Source organism: Notothenia rossii, assembly GCF_949606895.1.
Source record: "Notothenia rossii genome assembly, chromosome: 10".
In the NCBI taxonomy this organism is placed as follows: Eukaryota; Metazoa; Chordata; class Actinopteri; order Perciformes; family Nototheniidae; genus Notothenia; species Notothenia rossii.
Window position 1 is genome coordinate 12,027,637 of NC_136908.1, and position 19,752 is coordinate 12,047,388.

The window sequence follows — 19,752 nt, forward strand, 5'->3', positions numbered from 1 at the left end:
ATAGGTCCCCTTTAAGCAGATGCTATTTACCATTGTAGTTCTGCATGCTAACATTAGCTGACACGAATCATCATTAGTTTGGCTGGTATTCACAAAGCACATTTTAAGGCCAATTTATATTTGACCTGATGATGGAAAATGTTCATGGATAACTAAAGCAAATGGTAATACTCTTTTGGGAACCATTAATATTTATAAACCACAAAGTTACATGACTGCTGACTCAGTAATTTCTCAGACAGTACTTAAGCACACAAGCAAGGACCTGATTCCCTTTTTAATAGCTCATATTTGGCTATCTACGTCCTCTTAGGATCATTGCTCTCATATTACAAATACAGGCATGTGGAGAACATCTAAAAGCTCTGGGTATCGTTTCATCCTACTCCCACAGAGAGTCAAAGCCAGCTAATAAAGATATCTAGGTGACACCGCACTCGTTCTGCTTACAAACATTCGCCTCAGACTCTAAGTTCCCGATAAGCACTCTGCAGCGCTTGAGTGGGGAACGGCAGCCAAAAGCTGTTGGAAAAATCTGGAGTTTAGGAAAGCACCTGGAACCAGTCCACTCTCTTAGTAGGGGTCACTGAGTTTTGTCTGGAGGCTTTCCCTACTGTAGCTGTTAACAATGCTGCTGCTTTCCTGCAGGCTATGGCTACACATACACACACACTCACAGCTCCCAATAGAGTCACAGGGACACATTTGGAAACTATGCTTAATGGCAAGTGGCACAAAATGGCTGCTGTTGAAATTCAGGTGGGTTCAGGTTTGCTTGAAAAAAATGTGTTTTCTAATTTTAGCAGGAGGGACTGGGTTGGGTGTGGTGATTAATATCAATGATTGTCAGCTCGCTGTCACTTCACAAACATGAGACACTGCCAAGTTTCAACCAGTAAAACGTTGTATCATTTATTATTGTAATATTGCACATATATATATATATATATACACAGTATTTTGTGTCCCTGCTGGATCACTATGGAAAGACTGTGTGATGTGGGTACACACCAAAATGGGAGCAGAGAGACTTGTCCTGCCAGATATGATTTCATGTCTTACGTAAGTCTAAGATGGGGACAGAGAAGTATTAACCCTATGTGTGTTAGCATGAGCCCCCCTCTTATATGGTGACATTTACTCAATGTTGCTGGCTACATGCAACAAATAGGAGTTATTGTGACTGTGTCTTTTTGCGTTCAACCATTATTCTAAGTGGATTTCTGCTGTGTGTTGTAGGTGGTGACGCTTTGGTACAGGGCCCCGGAGGTGCTGCTTCAGTCCAGTTACGCCACACCAGTGGATCTGTGGAGTGTCGGCTGCATCTTTGCTGAGATGTTCAGGAGAAGGTGAGATCAAAGAAAATGTAGCTTTTACTACACCGCCATTGATACAATTTAAATATAAAACCAGCAACAACTTGTCCAAGATTTCACATCAGCACCCTTTGCCTACATTTGTCCAGTAATACATAAAACACGGTTCAATTTTCATTAAAAAAAATCCTTCTAGCCAATAATTACACTTATTTACAACTGTGTTGAACTGTAATATCTTATTAACATTATTATTATTATTATTATTATTATTATTATTATTATTATTATTATTATTATTATTATCTTGTCTTACATCGTGTTCATGCTTTCTCTTTGCAAAGGGGTTATCATTTTTGTAGTTTTAACAACACATCAGTCCCTCATTCATGCACAGTTTATCCTCATATTTGACTGTGCTGTGTTTGCATTATAACACTTACATCTCATGTAGCTCCTTGAAAGTCTACTGATACAAGGCTTGACGGACATGAATGTAAACTACAACTTGAATGGTTGGCAGTGGCATACTGTCGTGACAGATTCCGTTTTTTGGGTGTTTCTTAAACTTCTCTAAAGGGCACCTGTCAGCCACATTTTGAGCAGTAGGCAATCACATTTTCAGTTGACTTATCAAACCATTACAGTAATGGCAGCCTGGATGCTGTGGTTGCAGCATGCAAGTTAAGATCCTGCTTCTTGGTGTAGGTATCGTCAGTTTGTGGTCTAACGAACTCTACACACAGGAGAGCTAGCTCAAAACGGACCACTTTAAAAAAAAAAAAAAAGACATTCTAAAAAAAGGTCTATTTCCTGGCTATGAGGAAAGAATACTGTTCCGGGACTTAATGACATATTCTATAATCATACCACCAATCTTATATTAATATTTATGTGCCATAGTATGCACATAATTGTGTTTTATGTGAACAATGAACTGGAGTCTAGCTTGGCTGTGGTGGTGTGCTTCAGAGTAGATAAGAACACTAGGGCTGAGTGCCAGGAGGACAAGCCCTGCCTGTAATTTATGCTTCCTTCCCCAACCGTCCTCACACCCCAATAAGCACAGCCACACACAACGACTCACACTTCTGCATGTGGGAATATACTGGGGACACTGGGTTCAATATGGCACTCATGTGGTATACTGACAGATCACATATAAAAGCATAATGAAATTCAATAAAGGAATACGCTTCCTTAAAGGGAAGACGGTCACTATCGAAATTATAATTCATAGTATATAAGAATATCATATGCTTAGCCTTTCTGAGGCACCCCATGTGGACCAACCTGTAAGATACCACCATACAAAAACATCAAATTAGGAAATATCTTGTAGCAAAATACTGCAATTGTGCCTTTCAGCTATTCATTCGTCAACCATAATCTGCGCTGCACAGTGTTGTTGCATCTGTCCCTGATCTGACCTTTTTTAAAACAGTCATGGTCCATCCATACTGTTCATGTGCAATCCGGGTCATGTGTTCACACTTCTTTACCCCGCTGTAAAAATTGTGACACATGACGATTTTTCATATTGCAAGATAAGATCATTTTTGTGTGATTTCACATGCATTAGGACGGCTTGCAGAGCGCAGAGTGGAGGACAGCGCCTGCTTTGTTGTTCCTGGTTTCCTGTTTTTAGAAGAAGACTATTGATGAATACGGTTATATGTGACTCGGTTATGTCATGAAAACACTTCCGCTGTTTATTTACCACCAATAATGATTTGGTATCTGTAAGACTATTACAGACGCGTCATTCAGTCAACTGAGCTGCTCAATCATTCAAAATTAGCCATCTCCTTTTTTATTTTGATTCTGCATCTTTTGAGGGGAGTCGCCACATTTTTTCCGATTAATCAATTAGGCCATCGACAAAAAAGCAATTGGCAACGACTGTACCGTCACATGTGGCACCTCAGTCCACTCATTGGGATGAATAACAGGCGCTGTGCTTTATGCCACATTGAACATGTGTTAACACATCATGAACGGCAAAAAGTGAAATGAACGATTGGATGTATGTATTATGTTCAGAGGATTTAGTGTTCCCTTTTTATAGAGGGCACAATCTGAGGTTGGCACTCCTGCCTTGTCGAGAGCGTGCATGCGTGTGTGTGCGTGTGTGTGTGTGTGTCTTCTCTCACCCTGACACAATAAGCTGTAAAAAGCTTTGGTGTGTATATATGTGTGTTTTCACAATCTGGCACCTGTCCAACATTGCCTTAAGGTGGAAGGCAAGTCAGAGCCCTTTGATGGCCATGCACAGAGCTCTCCCTCTCTCTCTTTCCCTCTCTCCTCCCCCGTTCCCCCTGCAGGTGATTAAGATGGCTTTTTAAAAGGCCACCTGTTAGAGATTAAAGGGCACCTGGGAGAAGCAGTGAAAGAAAGCAAATGGAAGCTCGATTGAGGAAAAGTGCAGAACAAGAAGGGATGAGATAACACTGTTTATTGCTTTGCAGTTTGGTTCAATTGGAGATTATAATCGTTGACAGCTCAGGTACAGGAACCAGACATCCCCGCTGGTGATTTATCTGCCTTCGGGAATAGTTAGCATCTAAATGTATTGTTTGTTTGTTCTTCTGCGAATGAAAAGTACATCTGGTATTAAATATCATCTGCATAATGATGCGATTGATCTGTTGTTGCCTATGAACCAATATTCAGTGCGAAGAAGCAATTCATCTTGCAACATTTTTGTTTTAAGTATCTGAAAGTACCTCCTCCTCAAAAATCTAAGAATGTTAGACTGTTGGCCACTCAAATGACCAATCATAAGACATCTCCTTGGAAACATTTGTAAGTTCTGAGATAATGAAAATGAGCCCCACTGCGCAGTGACACCTTCAATTCACCCTGTTTCAGGTCAAAAAAAGTTAACTAAAAAACCAGCCTCATAACATCTTTCCTATGACTCATAAAACTTCAAAGTTTCTCCCAAAGCACCGTCCTCTCTTATCCCCTTACATTATCAAACATGCCATTGTAAAAACTCCTTTTAATGACTATCCACTGTAGCGAGAATAGTTGGGAACTTGTCAAAGGAATTTGAGCAAATATCATGCAAGTCTGCATCTGCATGGCTGGGATAGTGTCGGGGTGAGTCATGGTTCAAGTGAATGGGGGGGAGAGAGTGCCTGCTTGTTGACATTCCTCCAATCGAAAAGGTTGAACGTGTTGTGTTAATGGTCTGGGAGAGGCCCCGCATCCATGTTGACTTTCTCACAGTTTGGAAATTCAATTGATAAATCCTCAAAGCCACAACCTTACATGCACGTGCGGTTGTGCGCTTTAAACAAACATGTACAGTGCATCCAAACTCAACACACACTTGCATGTCCACTCAGTCCACAGGCTCATACACACATGAGCACACACTCCATTTTCTGTCTCTCTGTTTCCCACCCATCTGACAAGCAAACATGCACATACATACACACACAAACACACACACACACACACACACACACATACACACTGACATTCCAGAGGTTTTCTCAGGGAATGTGAGACAGAGCTGTGTTGGCATTAGAGGAAGCGTGACTCAGCTCCTGTCCCAAACCACTCTTAAGTCCCCATTTCACTGCCACCCGTTTGTTTGTGTACAAACGTGCCGGGGGACAAACAATTCCCGCGTTGCATGTGTGCATTTGCACTTGATAGTTTACTGTGTGCATGCCAGTGGCCAGTTCTGTGAATCCAGTTAACCCCCTCCGACAAACCAGCAAACCACTCAAAGTTTAAATATGGACCTCCTCGCATTACCAGCCCTACTTGTTTGGCACGATAACTTGGCTGTAGGTAATAACAGTCAGAACTGGTCTGGTTTAATCTTAAATGGCAGTGCTTTACTCCGAAAGACCTATGTGGCGTGATCCTCTTGATCCACTACAATGTTTGAGGCAGAGTGAATCTCCTCTTCCGAACTAAAGTGTGCGAGTTTGCTGTCACTGTAAAGATTTGCCAAATACCTCAGTCTGACTAATTTCCCAGTGTCTGAGTCTGTAGGAAAGTGTGGGTGTTAAGCTATGCAAAGCTTCCTGCAAGTGGGAAAACACAAAGAGCACATGGTGACTTCAGTTAAGTGAGGTGCACTGCCACTGCTGTAAATGTGCCAGGATACAGAAAGCATACCAGCACACCTATGTGACAATATCCTACATTATATTGACATCTGCTGGGGACTTTTTCATCTTAAACAAGTAGAATATAACAAAAATAAAGCTTCTCTGGCCCTACTGGATTTCATACTGTAATTGTGGGAGTAACGGATTTAGTTATCCTACCACCATCGTCTGTTAAAGTCCTCTCAAACCTATTTCCTTTCAGAGGAACTTCAGCAGGAAAGGTTCCCATACCTCTGTCTCTGTTAGAATAATCCTAAATGTCTTCACGCCTCTCCCTCCCACTTTCCTTCACACATTCACACAGGGCAAAAGCACACACCCACTCACATGAGGGATAAATGGGCGTTCTCTGTACCGTGTGGCGGCCGGCAGTCTTGTGCTGATGATGACTGCTGGAATCTGTGCGGGTGCCAGAGCAGGCATGGCCGCCCACGGGCATCCAGAGACGGCCCAAAGCCACAGGAACCACCAGCAGCCCTCGCCACCGCTCTCCTCCCTCCTTTCATCCCTCCCTCCCTCCCCTTTTGAGTGGTACTACCAACACTGCTTCACAATCCTGACTGCATGAGATGAAGCTGCCAGTGTGTGGCTACTTCAAACGCTCGCATCAGAGTCAAACATTCCTCTTTGCCTTGAGCCAATAGCTTTTATCTTAGGTCTGCTTGTCTGTAGTGTACCGTGGGATAGTTAGCACGGGCTTACATCAAAAGTAGGTCATGAAAAAACGAATTGATGTTGTACACTTTTAATCAAAATGCATTTGACCTTCTATTTATTTTTGTGCAGGACACTAAATGAGCGTCAGTTGTCAAACTGACCTTGTGTTTTTCTTTCTTCCCAGGCCGCTATTTCGAGGAAACTCAGATGTTGATCAGCTGGGAAAGATTTTTGAGTAAGTATTATTGGCTGTGCTTCCTGTTAGTCTCCCTGGTCCTGTATGTTTCAAACTGATTGAACAGACTTTATAAAAAGAAAGATATTTCACAATTATAGGTCAATCAAATGTCATTCAGGGAACTTAATCAGGGTAACCTATTATCCTGCTAATAGGAACAGGATGTCCATACAACTTATTCTCTGTAATTAATTAAAAGCCCCCCAGATTAGGTTACGCTGCTCATTTGTTAATTTTTGCACCACTTCGCACCCTTCCAGTTTCTTCAGTAAACCTAACAATATATTTCAAAATAGTTGAGCACGAGAGGCGTTGAATGCTGAACATTGCTGACAAAGAGTCACTAATGTCCATTATCATCCCACAGTGTTGTTGGGCTCCCTTCAGTAGAGGACTGGCCCCAGGAAGTGGCCCTACCACAGAGTGCCTTCACCCCCCGGCCCCCGAAACAATTGGAGGACTTGGTTCCAGATATGGACGAGCAAGGGCAGGCCCTCTTGATGGTGAGTAGTACGAGATGCAGTACTTTTTTAGCAATTTACAATATTATTTCAACTTTATTTAATGGTTGATCTCCTTCTCTTTTATTTCTCCTCGCTCTTTGCAGCAATTCCTCGCCTTCAACCCCTCCAGGAGGATATCAGCATTTGCTGCGCTCAGCCACCCCTACTTCCAAAGTGTCGACAGCCACAGTAGGAGTGTGTACGCAGCCCAGCCCATCCCCCCCAACAAGCCCACTATGGAGGAGCGGACTGCCTGATGGTCCTCCTTCACTCTTAATCATCCCATACAGTGTCTATACAAAGTATTTTGCAAACCCTGCCTCGGAGTTCATTCATGTTTCTATTTTTACAGCATTAAATCATAGTGTGTTGATTTAAGCTTTTTTGACACTGATTGACATTTAGGAGTATGCTGTATAAGCGAAACAAATGTACAAAATGGAGGTCATTTTGGTACAAATAGATTTCATAAAGTGATTGATACAGAGGCATGTAGATGCACCTTCTGCATTTATAGCCTTGAGTCTATCTGGTTAAATCTTTTTTACCAAAGTCCTCAAGCTCAGTCAGGGTAAAACAGTAGCTTTATAGTTCTGCAGCGAATTCTGTCTGGATTGTGATTTAGCCATTTGGGTGAAGTCCTTCTAGAGATAGTTATTTGCTGATTTTAAAGGTTATGTTTTTTAGGTTGCTGTCCTGCTACAAAGATTGCAATTGCTACAACATGGAATTACAAACACCAGACTTTGCATTGCATTTTGTTAGTTAGTCATATAGCTAGATTTTGGTGACATCCCACCATAGTCTTCTTTTACTTCTACATGTCTTAGGGGCAAATGAAGGTGGAAATGTCATATCATTTCTCAAGAGTGGCCTTCTCTTAGCCAGTTGACCATAAAGCTAGAAAAGCACTAAGGTGGCAGTTGCCAAAGGTGTAAAATCTCTGAGTATGAACTGATCTAGACAGATTTGCACTACATATTCAAGTGCCTTCATATTTCACATATTTCCTTCCATAGATTAGTTATTTCAATAAACTTGCTTTTGTTGTCTAGTTTATGCAAATACAGACATTTTGTTATGAGAATCTGTGTCAAAAAAGCTTAACTATGATTTTGTGTTGTACAAAACAAAACACGAAAAATGTCAGGGGGCAAATACTTAAAAAAAAAAAAAGTCAATATAAAAAGCTGTAGTATTCCTACAGAGAGTGTAAAGAAAGAGACACCAATACTCTCACCATTGAAAGAAAATGCACAAAAGCTATCCTCCTTCCATGAACTGATGGATTGTAATTGCTGCTTTTAGGTTATTAAATGTTGATTGACTGTGTTGACAATGCAAAGACTTGCATGTCAGATGTACTGGTAGATGGAGGCCATGAAGTGGAGGCCTTATTATGACCAGTGTTCAATAAGCCCTCTTGACTGGGGGACCGGACCACAGAGCAGTTATGGTGGACAACATGACTCTCACCTGCCTTTACCATTAAATGTGTGTTGTGCGTGGAGCAGATACACAGTACACTCAGATACATACACAACATTTAGTGTGTGCACTACCACTGACGTTAGCACACTCATGTACACCGATCCCTATAGCAACATTATTGGGCATCACAAGCCAGCCACTCACTGCCAAGTCGTGTCCATAGACTGTATAAAATAGGTTATCTTATCATTCCAGTCCTACATGTATTATAATACTGCAACCTTGAGGATGTCCTTGGTAACTGCAGACCAGTAGCGGGATTCTAATGGTTTCTGCACTCTTCAAGGAGCTTATCGTAATGGGCTGATATCAGTGCTGAGACAATGATGAAAAAAAACCTAATATACACGCTCCTGCCACCAACAGGCATGCAATAGGTGGACAAAGTCCCACCAGCACTATTCCAACATGAATACATGTGGCACAGAATAGAGTCGCCAATATTCTGTATTTAATTGTAATGTTATATGCTTGTTTTCATCAAGTTGTTACTTGATTCTTTTTTTCAATGATGCTGGGGCATACAATATTCTTATACCAATTACACCAACTCTTTAGACAATTATAGAATTTGTGTGAGAATAGTTTTACAATGTAAGGAATGTGTAAAGGATAGGCATTGGTACTGAACATTATAGATTAAGTACACGCTGTAATGATAGAAAGCTTTGGATACGTGCCCATAGATATGTCGTAAAATGGATAGATGTAGAGTAGCGATGGGTCAGTGGAAGGTTGTTTGGCAGGAGTATTTTTGTCTATTGGAAATAATTGGTGGGCTCTGTGGGTGCTTATTAAATGCATTTGCCTTGGATCCAGAGCTGTGAGTTTTACAGTGGTTTGAAAATGAAATAATGCACGAATATTTTGTGTACAGTTTTCCCTTTTTTTAAAGTCATGTCCACATATATTCAAAATCAGTTTGTTTTTTTACCAGCGAAAAAAGCAAGTTATGCAGAGTTGTATTTTTGTATTTAGTAGTTCTTGCAGAACAGTAACATTTTAACACTGGTTTATGTTTTCTTAACAGGTAGTGCTGCTAGCACACACACACAGACACACTCTTTCTCAGGTTCTTGGTATTTTCGTCCAAACCTTTTGGGCACAGTTTGCACATCCCTTGGCTACTCATTAACAACATCATAACACATTCAGGTTTTCTTCAAGCTGTTCCATGATCATTTCATTGATCATACTCTACTGCCATTTCTATTTATCAAATATATGTTACTGTAGTCATTACTGTCTGAGGATAACTGCCTGTATCGACTGGTTTTGCCAGCAACTTTTAATTGCTAAATGGCGAAAACAATGTAGGTTCATGTTTGTCTGCTTGATTAAGCACTGTGTGATATTATTTTTAAATTTCATAACTCACTTCTGATGTCAGTGGTGTGTTCAATGTAATGAAAGCTATAAATATAATTTTTCTTTAAATTACTGTTAATACATTTCAAAACTGAACTCCGTTGTTGATCCATCATATAACTCAAATTAAACTGTGTCACATTTGTTTCTATCATAATGGAAATGGTTACTAGGAACAACACAATGATGGCATTATACTTGTGTATGAATGCAGGCTTTGGTGTCTTATTATTGTGTTGCACCATTGAATAAAAAGCAGCTTTTTGTGAATCTGGTATTGGACTCATTTGTAAGTATGAATGAATTCCATTAGTGAATGTGTAGGTATTTATTCTTGGAATGAGGGAACATTATAGGTAACACCATTTTTGTTGAAAATAATAATATTATATAGATAATAACATGTTATTAATGTAGTAAAACCACCAGGGAAATTGTTAGGAGATGTGTAAAGGGATTTTGGTAGAACTTGACTTTATCTAGATAAAGAAAGACAACAATTGAAATGGAGCTACAAGGACTTGAGTGCCACAATATTGAACTGAAAAAAAAAGATCGGCCCACCTTGTACAGACATACAAATGTCATGTGTTTGGACTGAGTGTGGTCATTTATATGGATTCCAGCCGTATTGGGATCAATGAAAGCAGATACTCAATAATACTCAACGAAAACATTCGTTTTTATTGCACCTGACCTTTCATACAGTTTAGTGCAGTTTGAAGTGTTTAACATAGGACTGACAATCCAAAACAAGTGTTATAAAAAATATAAGAACAAAGGATGTGAGACGGAACAAAAATACAACGTGTAGCCTAATTACAATAGATGTATACAGTATGAAATTAAAATGTACAAATACACATTGACATAGTGGTCAGGGTTAATGGTATTCTATAACTTAAAGAACATTTGGAGAAGTACTTGACTAATCATTTATAATGTAGCCCAAATCCACACTACCTAGTCCTACCAGTTGGTGGCGGTATTTCAATGTTAGCTAACCCAAAACGAAGAAGAGTCATCTTTTCTGATGTGGCTAGGTTCATGGGCTAGGTCCATGTTAGCCAGGTAGCACTCATGGTTGCTCTTTCTTTTGGATATTATTTCCCCATCACTAACTCGCCATGGGCAAGAGAGACAATCGAGTGGTGAGTTGTTTTACAAAATATGTGTGAAAAATAATAAACAATTAATACAGGGTTCCTTTTTCTAAGCTTGCTAGGCTTAATACAAGCTGATGCTAGCGTAATCGCAGTTACTAGCGTTGGCTAACTGATGTTAAATGTATGCCATTCTGATGCTAGGCCTAGATAGTGCGTTAACATAATAAAACCGCAACAATAATATAATTTGAAATGACATCTGTTTATGTAAATCGCTTTGTGCATCGAGTAGTCGTAAAAAAGCGAGTCTGTAGCTCAGCCAACAGGCCTCTAAGATACCAATGCTAACTGTGACGTTAGCTCATAACATCTTGGACAATGTGTTGACGTGGTGAGGTTGCGCAGGATTTGTATTTGCATCCTGAGTCTATATACAGCTTTAACACACTAGAAGGGATTTAATAAACCAATATGACGTTTAGATACACGGTAGCTGTGTTAAAAAAAACATTTTCTGATTACTAATTTTATCAATGACGCACATAATCTCTGGTTGTGTTTTGCTGAAGGTAAATCGTTCAGTATACGGCGAATAAGGTAGCTTGCAGGTTGCAAGATAATACCGTTAAGTACATCGTTTATATTTGATTATTGGGCTTTACAAAAACGGATTTATATATCTTATGAACTGTCTTTTGTTCAATTCATTTTGTTTTTAATTATTATGTGACAGTGTTAATGTATATGTGAAGCACTTTGAATTGCTGCAATGTGCGATATATATAAACTAACCTTAACATTTCCCTGTACTAAAACTGTTTATAACATAAAAGCCCCAGTTTGGTTTTCAGTTTAATGCTAAATTAAGGATGTAGGGTTTCGTATTGCAATATACTGTTTAACTGCATAACTGTTTAATTAAGGTGTATTTCAATAACATTTATAAAATGCATTATTCTGTTTGGTGTTCCAGGCTTACATCAATCCCATTGCAGCTTCACGAGCCAAGGGACCGTCTGGTAACGCCGGACCAACTATACAAGATTATTTAGGCAGACCTCGGCCAACATGGTGAGCGAAAGACAGACATCCTCATTGGCCTTCACTGACATACATATTTAAAGCTGGTGCTGAGAGGATTATGCAGTTTCGTAGTCCATGTTTCTCCCTAGAGACAGCAGGAAGCAGCACATGTCTTCCAGGCTCATAAAGATACAGAAACACTTGTAAATAACAACTGTCTTCATTTGGTCAGTCAGTGTAAAACACTGCAAACACTGGTCTCAAATGCATCCTTGGGCTTTTCCTAAATATTTAAGTGTCACTGTCTTATTCAACTCCAATGACACAGCAGAAAACAAATACTGGTTGATTTCAGTCAGTGTTGTTGCAAAATCATCCTTGCTATATTCCATGGAATGCTCTTAGAAGTGCTTTGACAAAAAATCCATACAAAAATGTCATCTGTGGAAGCCGTAGTACTGTAAAAAGCACAACCGATCATAACTGGATGGCCTACCTGCCTGCCAGCCTTCCATCTGTGCACAAACTTATCTCGTGCCCTCATTGGTCATGTGTGTGTTGGAGGAGGGGCTCTGTAAGGAAGTGGCAGATTTTTCCGGCTGTGTATTTTCAAATTCTAGCGCACTCGGGCTGGTTTCTCCAAAATTACCTACCCCACCTTTAAGCAAAGAGCTTTTGGCTTTTATATTTTAGAAAACATTATTTAGATATTTATCTCGGGAACATAATCATATGAAAGGATACACATTTATTTTATTGTTTACCTTTTGTATTTTGTCTTTTCTCACACTGTATTCTAAATGGTTAGCTAAACTTTTATCTGGTAAAATGTCATATCTGATCCCAAATGAAACAAGGCAGCATATTTCAATAATTACCTTCTATACCTCAAAGCCAGTTTGAACGTTTATTTTGCATTACCTAAAGAACAATGTTTTTTAAATGCCATATTTACAATGACACGACGGGATTATTAAATGGGGCTTTAATATATCATATTTTATTATAACTGAAACTATTTGGCTAGCAAATCCTGGAAATGGATAGGACAATTGAATCATGCATTTAGGAATGAACAAGACTTTCGTTAATTTGGGTTAACATAGTAAGTTAAAAACATTTAACATTATAAACTGTGCTGCAACTGATTTATTGTCTCTCTTTCAGGGAGGAGTTAAAGGAACAGCTGGAGAGAAAGAAGAAGGGCTCTCGAGCCCTGGCCGACTTCGAGGACAAAATGAACGAGGTATGTTTTTTGGAATATGTAGACTGACTCTGACATTATTTTGTTCTTAATGATCCCCTTATTTACCTAAAATCATGTTCAATCCCAGCTGTGAGTGTCACGCCTAATGGCAATATTTTTTACTGTACCCATAAACTTGTATTCATATGTGAGGGGCTCAACTGGCAAACAAATATAAATGGTGAATACTTTTTAAATGGATTTGCTGTCATTTTCAGAAATGGAGGAAAGAACTGGCTAAAAACCGAGAGAAATTGTTGAGTGCAATTGAGAAGGAAAAAGAGAAGAAGACAGCGGACAAGGAAAAAGAGAAGAAGACAGCGGACAAGGAAAAAGAGAAAAAGACAGCGGACAAGGAAAAAGAGAAGAAGACAGCGGACAAGGAAAAAGACAAGAAGACAGCAGACAAGGACAAAGAAGAGAAGAAGGAAAAAAAAGAGGTATTGTATCTCTCCTTCATCGGACATTTCAACATTCTTGATTCTAATTCATTACAGTCTTTACTGACTATGCATCTTTTATTTGTGTTTAGAAAAAGAAGAAAGAGAAGAAGAAATCCAACAGGGTGAGGAGAGACCTCCAGTATTTTGATGGCCAGCTGAATCACAGTTTACACACACACACACACACACACACACACACACACACACACACACACACACACACACACACACACACACACACACACACACACACACACACACAGCCTTCCTGTACTCCTGATATGGTCTTTTACTGTTCCAATATCCAAAATAAGAAAATAATAACCTCAAGTCTAATGAACCCTGCTTTCATTGTGTTTTGGTCAAGCATTCTTCATCTTCCTCCTCATCGAGTTCTGATTCTTCCAGCAGCTCCTCCTCAGAATCTGAAGACATAGTAAGTCATTGCAGACTTCACACATGTGATACAAAATATTGCTAAACACTAAGAACATGTTGTAACCCATAATCCCACTGAAGCTATGTGCTCCTGAAATGGCTGCTGTTTGCTTATAGAGCACAGTTAACGGGTGTTTCTCAATGTCGAGGACGCTTCCTTGGTAGGACAAATCACTTCAAGTCAGGTCCTTCAGAAGCGAGGCAAGAATCCTTCCTAGCCTCGGAAAACGAAGAATGGTGGAACAGGATAGCAGGTGTGCACCGCCCTAAATGGAACGTGATTTCTGCCAAAGATTTGGAAATCGGTCTGTGCGTAAAGCATTGTGGGGATTTTAAGACCGGAGTCTACACATGTGCAGCCTCGAAATTTCCCCCAACGAAGGACGCCAGCTTCGGTAGAATTCCAAGTATCTTGGACATTGGAACAGTCCTTCGACGGCACTCGATGACGAAATAGTGGCTCTGGAGCAGCCTTCCTCAACATTGAGAAACACCCACAGCCTCGTTCTAACAATAGCTTCCTGTGTTTGAATAAAGATAAGATGAAATTTACTTTATTAATTCTAATTTGGGATTTTCTTTAGAGACTAAGAAAAATAAACTATACACTGACTGACAAATAAAAACACTAGAAGGGCCAGTTTTCTGTTAATCAGATGCACACAATATAAACAGGATATTCTTTCTTAAGTGTGCATGGAACGGAAAGAACATCTGTTTTAAATCCCTAACGAAGTTGTTATCGGACAATTTATTAGAGACATCATAAGGTCCTACACTAATGCAGCATTACATTGGTTTGATTGCGTTTCTATTTGTGTATACAGGATGAAAAGAAGAGTGTGAAGAAAAAGCGTAAGAGAAAGAAGTCCTCAGTCAGGAGAGCGTCGAACGGCTCGGAGGACGACTCTGATGCTGAAAGCAAGGTTTTCTTCTTCTTCTCTCAACAGTGTTTGAGTACACTCCAATAGAATCAGGTTCTGGTGTCGTAATCCAATAATGAATCCATGCCAGTGTTTAATCTAAATGTTGTTGATTTTCTTCCCAAGAAGAAGAAGAAAAGGATCAAGGAAGAAGGGGACAAAGATAAGGTAACTTATTTTATTCACCGTGTTCATATTTCCACAGATATGTGTTATGTTTTATTTAACATCTTGTCCTTTTTGTTCTTGCCAGTTAAATCAAGTCTTAACAATTTATATTAATAATTCATAATGGTGATGTTAATCTTTTGTCTGTCAGGATGACAAGAGCCGTAAAAAAAAAAGGAAGTCCGAGCGAAGCCATAAAGACTCGTCTTCAGAGTCCTCTGCTGAATCAGAGGGGGAAGAGGTATTTTTTATTATTACTAAGACTGTAGATGTAACCATCTCTTTCACCACTTCTCATCCCGATTACAGTTTTTACCAGTTAAACTGTAGACCCTTTTAACCTTTTATCACTTCTTTGTTCTTCATTATTATGGCCTTTGTTCTTCTTTTAATTCAACTTAGGGGGATGGACCCATTGAGTGCACAGGTCACGCTGAGTTATGAGTAATACAGCAGTGAACAGTTAACAACCCACTTCCCTAAGAATTTAACATTGTTTTTGTCACTGCTGTTTACATTTCTCAAAAAATGCACTTGGCCTACGAGCAAGTCCTTCTTGTTTTTTCACATTTTTCTTTTGAAGCGTAACGGCCTTAACAACACCCACTTGTCTTTGTGCAACCCTGTGTTGCATAAAGACAAAAAGTCATCATCGAATAACTACTGGACAGAAAGTCGGAACACATATTTAACACAAAGCACTCATGTAAAGTCGCTCCACAAGTACTTGCAAAACATACACCTACACACGGCCACATACCATATTCTAAGAAAACAAATATATATTTTACATACTTTAATTTGCTCACACGCCAATAAATATTGCATTAGGGAACATAAAGGGATACCTTATGAAAATGACACTGATAAAAGAGCCAGTCACAGACTAATCTCTGGTAATATCTTCAACAAGTGACTCCCGTCTGCACTGTAGGTCTTTTTAATGGATTAACCGTACATTACATTACACAGTTTGCAAAATACAGTTAAGTATCAGTTCTCCTTGTGTGGTTTCTCGTCCAGATGTGCTAGCTTTCTCTCTGTCACGCATCATTGGGAGTCTGGTAAATGATATTTCAGAAGCAGGCTCATTCACAGTAGCCATTAATGTAAAACAATATATAGAGAGGCAAAGTCCCGCCCATCTACTTCCAACCCATGGGACCTTATTTCGGAAAATTGAAGTCAATGGAGAGAGAGAGATTATCTTTCTATCCCGTTTGAATTGTGCCACGAATTACACATATAATGTTTGTCAATCTTAAAAAATAATTTCCATGTAAAAAAAGTCAGTTTGTTGCAAGACGGTTGAAATATAAGACTATGAAAAATACGCAACTAGAAAGACTACAAATCCCAGAATCCCGGTCCTGCATGCTGGCAACATGCCCAGACCTGTAGTGATTTTAACCTCTTTTAAAACCTGTTAAACCCCAAGGTCCCCGCCGGCGGGTAATTTTTTCTTTTTTTTCACGACACTGTGTCTCGGGGGATCTTAATATTTAAGAACCTATTAATGTGTTATGCCAGATTAACGGGAATAATCTCAGCTAACTGACGATACAAACCATTTTTACCAAAACAAAACATAAGTCTCATAAGAAGCATCTAAATGACCCCTGAGCGAAGAATGCTAACCTATTACTGCACCGATAATCATCCTAGCTCCCTTATTACTTATCCTAGCTGCACATCCAACACATCGTTTATGATCGTAAAGACACAGAATCTAACGGTGCCCACCTGAACACTGAAAGATACAAACTCGCAACGTTATCAACAAAAACGTATATCAAAACATGTGGCGCTAGGTAGCCCACAACGCTAACATGACTTACCTTCGTCTTTGTCTGGTCTAAACTGGTCTTCAATGAAATTAAAACGATAACAACGATGCTGTAGTTAATCCAATGTGTCTGTGTCCCCTTTGAAATGTTCTGATAATCCATAAGCAATAAAACTGCTTTTCCGTTGCTTTATATCAGAGCAGGGATATTTCTCCCCTCTGCTGCAAGCTAGCATGCGCAGAGACTCCACCTTTTTTTTGTTTACATGAGTGTGTGCGGGACGATTTTCCTTGGATTCTATTGGCTCTAACGGTCAGAAAGAGATGTCACATGTCAAAATCGAACAAGGGGGGCCAGAGAGATGGAAAATCCACCCAAATGGCCCCAGAAGAGGGTTTTTTTGCTAAATCTGTCTAAAAAGGTAAAATATCACTTGTTTTGCATCAATCTTGATACAGGGTACTTATTATATGTTGTACTTTGGATACCTAAAGCTTTTAGTCTACTAACCCATCATCCAAGGTTAGTTTTCGCTATAAGTACAACATCTTTTTTGGACGGACACTATCATTTACAGTTTTTTACCATGTTCAATCTGAATTTTCTTTAAAATAAAAAACATCTATATTGATTCTGACTTTTCTACATCCAACTCACAGGTTCATCATTACTTTGAGAAAAAAGATTATTAATTTAATCCTTTTAGAAGGGAAGATATGGTCATTTGTTCTGGGAATGTCATTTTCGAGCCTGAAACCTGAAAAACAGGCTTGGGGCCTAACAGGTTAATACTTTTCAACACATTCTGAAAGAAGGAAGTGAAATTTGCTAACGTGATGGCCGTCTTGGTGTGTGGTGTGAGATAGGAGATGTAGTTAATTGAGCGGTTTCACACACAAAAAAGTGTTACTTACTACTACACAGTTTTATGACACATTTTTTTTTTTGTCTTGCAAAATTATCTTTTAGATTGACAAACATCATATGTGTAATTTGTGGCACAATTCAAACAGAATCGAAAGATAATCTTTCTCTCGCCATTGACTTCAATACATACTTTTTCCGAAATAAGGTCCCATGGAGCTCCCCCGGAAAGGGAGGGACTTCGCCTCTCTATTGCCCTTGCCTTAATGACTTGCATTGCTTTCAAAGCTTAGTCTAAAAATCAGCTTCAAAATCAGTCCTTTTGTTAGATTAATAAATGTTTTAAATGATTTGTTGCTCAAGAATGATACGGACATTTCATACCTGGTTAAATGTACTTTTTTTATGAAGGAAATGTATCACTTTATATTTATATCATAATTTACTAATGTAATCAATCTTTCAACGCATTACAGGGTTAGTCTACTTTCATGTTCGTTTTTCGCTAACAACCTTTATTTGTGAGTGCCAGTGAACCGTTTCCATTGATCCTTGCCACTACTGTCCACCCTTTGCATTTAGATTTGGAGCTGTGCATTGCCTCTTCCCAAAATATCTTCAACAGTTGAGAAGAAAGGCATTCAACCCAGAAATGAATGACCTTAGGAAATTGATTTGTAGTTAAATTTGGGGTCTTTTTTTCTCCAGTTGCTCGTGTAAACTCCATGATTGTGAAACAGTTTGGTTACTTCCCTATTGCCATGGTTTTTATTAAATTATTTTCCCGTCTTGCAGGCTGAAGCCAAGAAGAAAAGAAGAAGTAGCGAGGAAAAGGACAAAATCACAGTGAGACATTAACTTACTTTCATTTTTTAAACAAGTGCAGATAGTGACAGATTTTTATTTTAAGACTGCAACAAAGACACATTTTTAGGAATGCACAAATGAGTAAGTAGCATTGCAACATTAGATGGTTCGGACAGGTTGTACATGGACTGTATCTACATTAGACCGATCCGGCATAGTATCAGCTGTTGGGGACGCAGCAATATATATGTGTGTCTACTCAACCAGAAAGTCCCTAGCAGCAAAACAACTCATTTGTTTGGCTATTGCTAATCACGCTGTGGCATTGATACTAACTTAAGAGAAATTACTGACTAATATGTTTTTGTACACAGGACAAATCCAAGAAGAAGAGAAAAAAGAAGCACAAGAAACACGGCAGAAAAAAGAAAAAGAAGGCAGCTTCTCATTCAGACAAGGAGCTCGACTAATGCCAGTGTCTCTGCGCTTCTCCCGTTGTGTTGTTTTTGCCGCTGACCTCCACAAAACCCTCATATCCAGATTTGGTCATCACAATTGAAAAAGATATGTACAAACTTGCCATGCTGGGGTTTTTAAGGGTGAAATTGAGGCAGGCAGCTATCTGTGGCAACTACCGGTTCATGTTTACTGTTGATTTGTATCACCTTGCTTTTGTAGATAATTGTTCTTTCACCCACGGGACTGAGATGAATTCCCCGTATTTCCCCCCCCCCCCCCTCCCCTTCCCTCTCATCTTGGAGACTTCAGCGTGACCTGCTCTCACCTTCACCCTGGAGCTCCTCTTCTCTCCACTTCACACCCCACATTTCTAGTTGCTAAATGAGGCCGTCCTGCTAGTGCCTGCATTGTGCATGTAGACCTGATGTCCCCCCAGCCTCATATTGAAGTTGGACTTATAAGAAATGTGAGCTGCAGAGTCAACATTTATACAAAGGATACTTGTTCCGTTAGATGAATTGTTACAGTTTTGTGTACATGAATAAACAATGGCAATTCATCAATAAAGTATTGTTTAACCTTTATTGCTGTTAATAAGTTACAACCTTTATTGTGAGATTATTTTATGTTGTCTGTGTGGGCATAAACACAAATCATACATTGATATAAACAGTCAACCGTTGGATTTAATTTGTGGTTACCCTGCCTCAATTATAAATCTTGTTCTGCTTTGTCACACTTCCTTACAAGTTAAGGAAACTATAAAGCACTACTCTAAAATA

General features: G+C 39.3%; 2 protein-coding genes across 8 annotated transcripts in view; both read left to right on the forward strand.

The window, feature by feature from the left end:
* cdk6 (cyclin dependent kinase 6) overlaps nucleotides 1-9,976 on the forward strand; it is a 35,744-nt gene extending 25,768 nt beyond the window's left edge. The window contains exons 5-8 of the mRNA XM_079653267.1: nucleotides 1,240-1,349; nucleotides 6,291-6,341; nucleotides 6,712-6,847; nucleotides 6,952-9,976. Of these exons, the coding sequence (XP_079509393.1) occupies nucleotides 1,240-1,349; nucleotides 6,291-6,341; nucleotides 6,712-6,847; nucleotides 6,952-7,104 (450 nt within the window). The 3' untranslated portion in view covers nucleotides 7,105-9,976. The remainder of the gene's footprint in view (nucleotides 1-1,239; nucleotides 1,350-6,290; nucleotides 6,342-6,711; nucleotides 6,848-6,951) is intronic.
* Nucleotides 9,977-10,698: 722 nt separating this feature from the next.
* On the forward strand, nucleotides 10,699-19,554 carry fam133b (family with sequence similarity 133 member B). 7 transcript variants are annotated; one of them, XM_079653441.1, is made up of 11 exons: nucleotides 10,699-10,857; nucleotides 11,786-11,883; nucleotides 13,003-13,081; nucleotides 13,300-13,521; nucleotides 13,614-13,646; nucleotides 13,892-13,960; nucleotides 14,790-14,888; nucleotides 15,012-15,053; nucleotides 15,205-15,294; nucleotides 18,500-18,550; nucleotides 18,886-19,554. In XM_079653441.1, exons 1-11 carry the CDS (start codon nucleotides 10,834-10,836, stop codon nucleotides 18,979-18,981), a joined length of 903 nt encoding a protein of 300 aa, XP_079509567.1. In that variant the 5' UTR covers nucleotides 10,699-10,833; the 3' UTR covers nucleotides 18,982-19,554. The 7 variants fall into 7 exon arrangements, with proteins under 7 accessions (XP_079509567.1, XP_079509568.1, XP_079509569.1 ...); XM_079653442.1 differs by having other exon boundaries at nucleotides 15,015-15,053; XM_079653443.1 differs by lacking the exon at nucleotides 18,500-18,550.
* The last annotated feature ends 198 nt before the right edge of the window (nucleotides 19,555-19,752 follow it).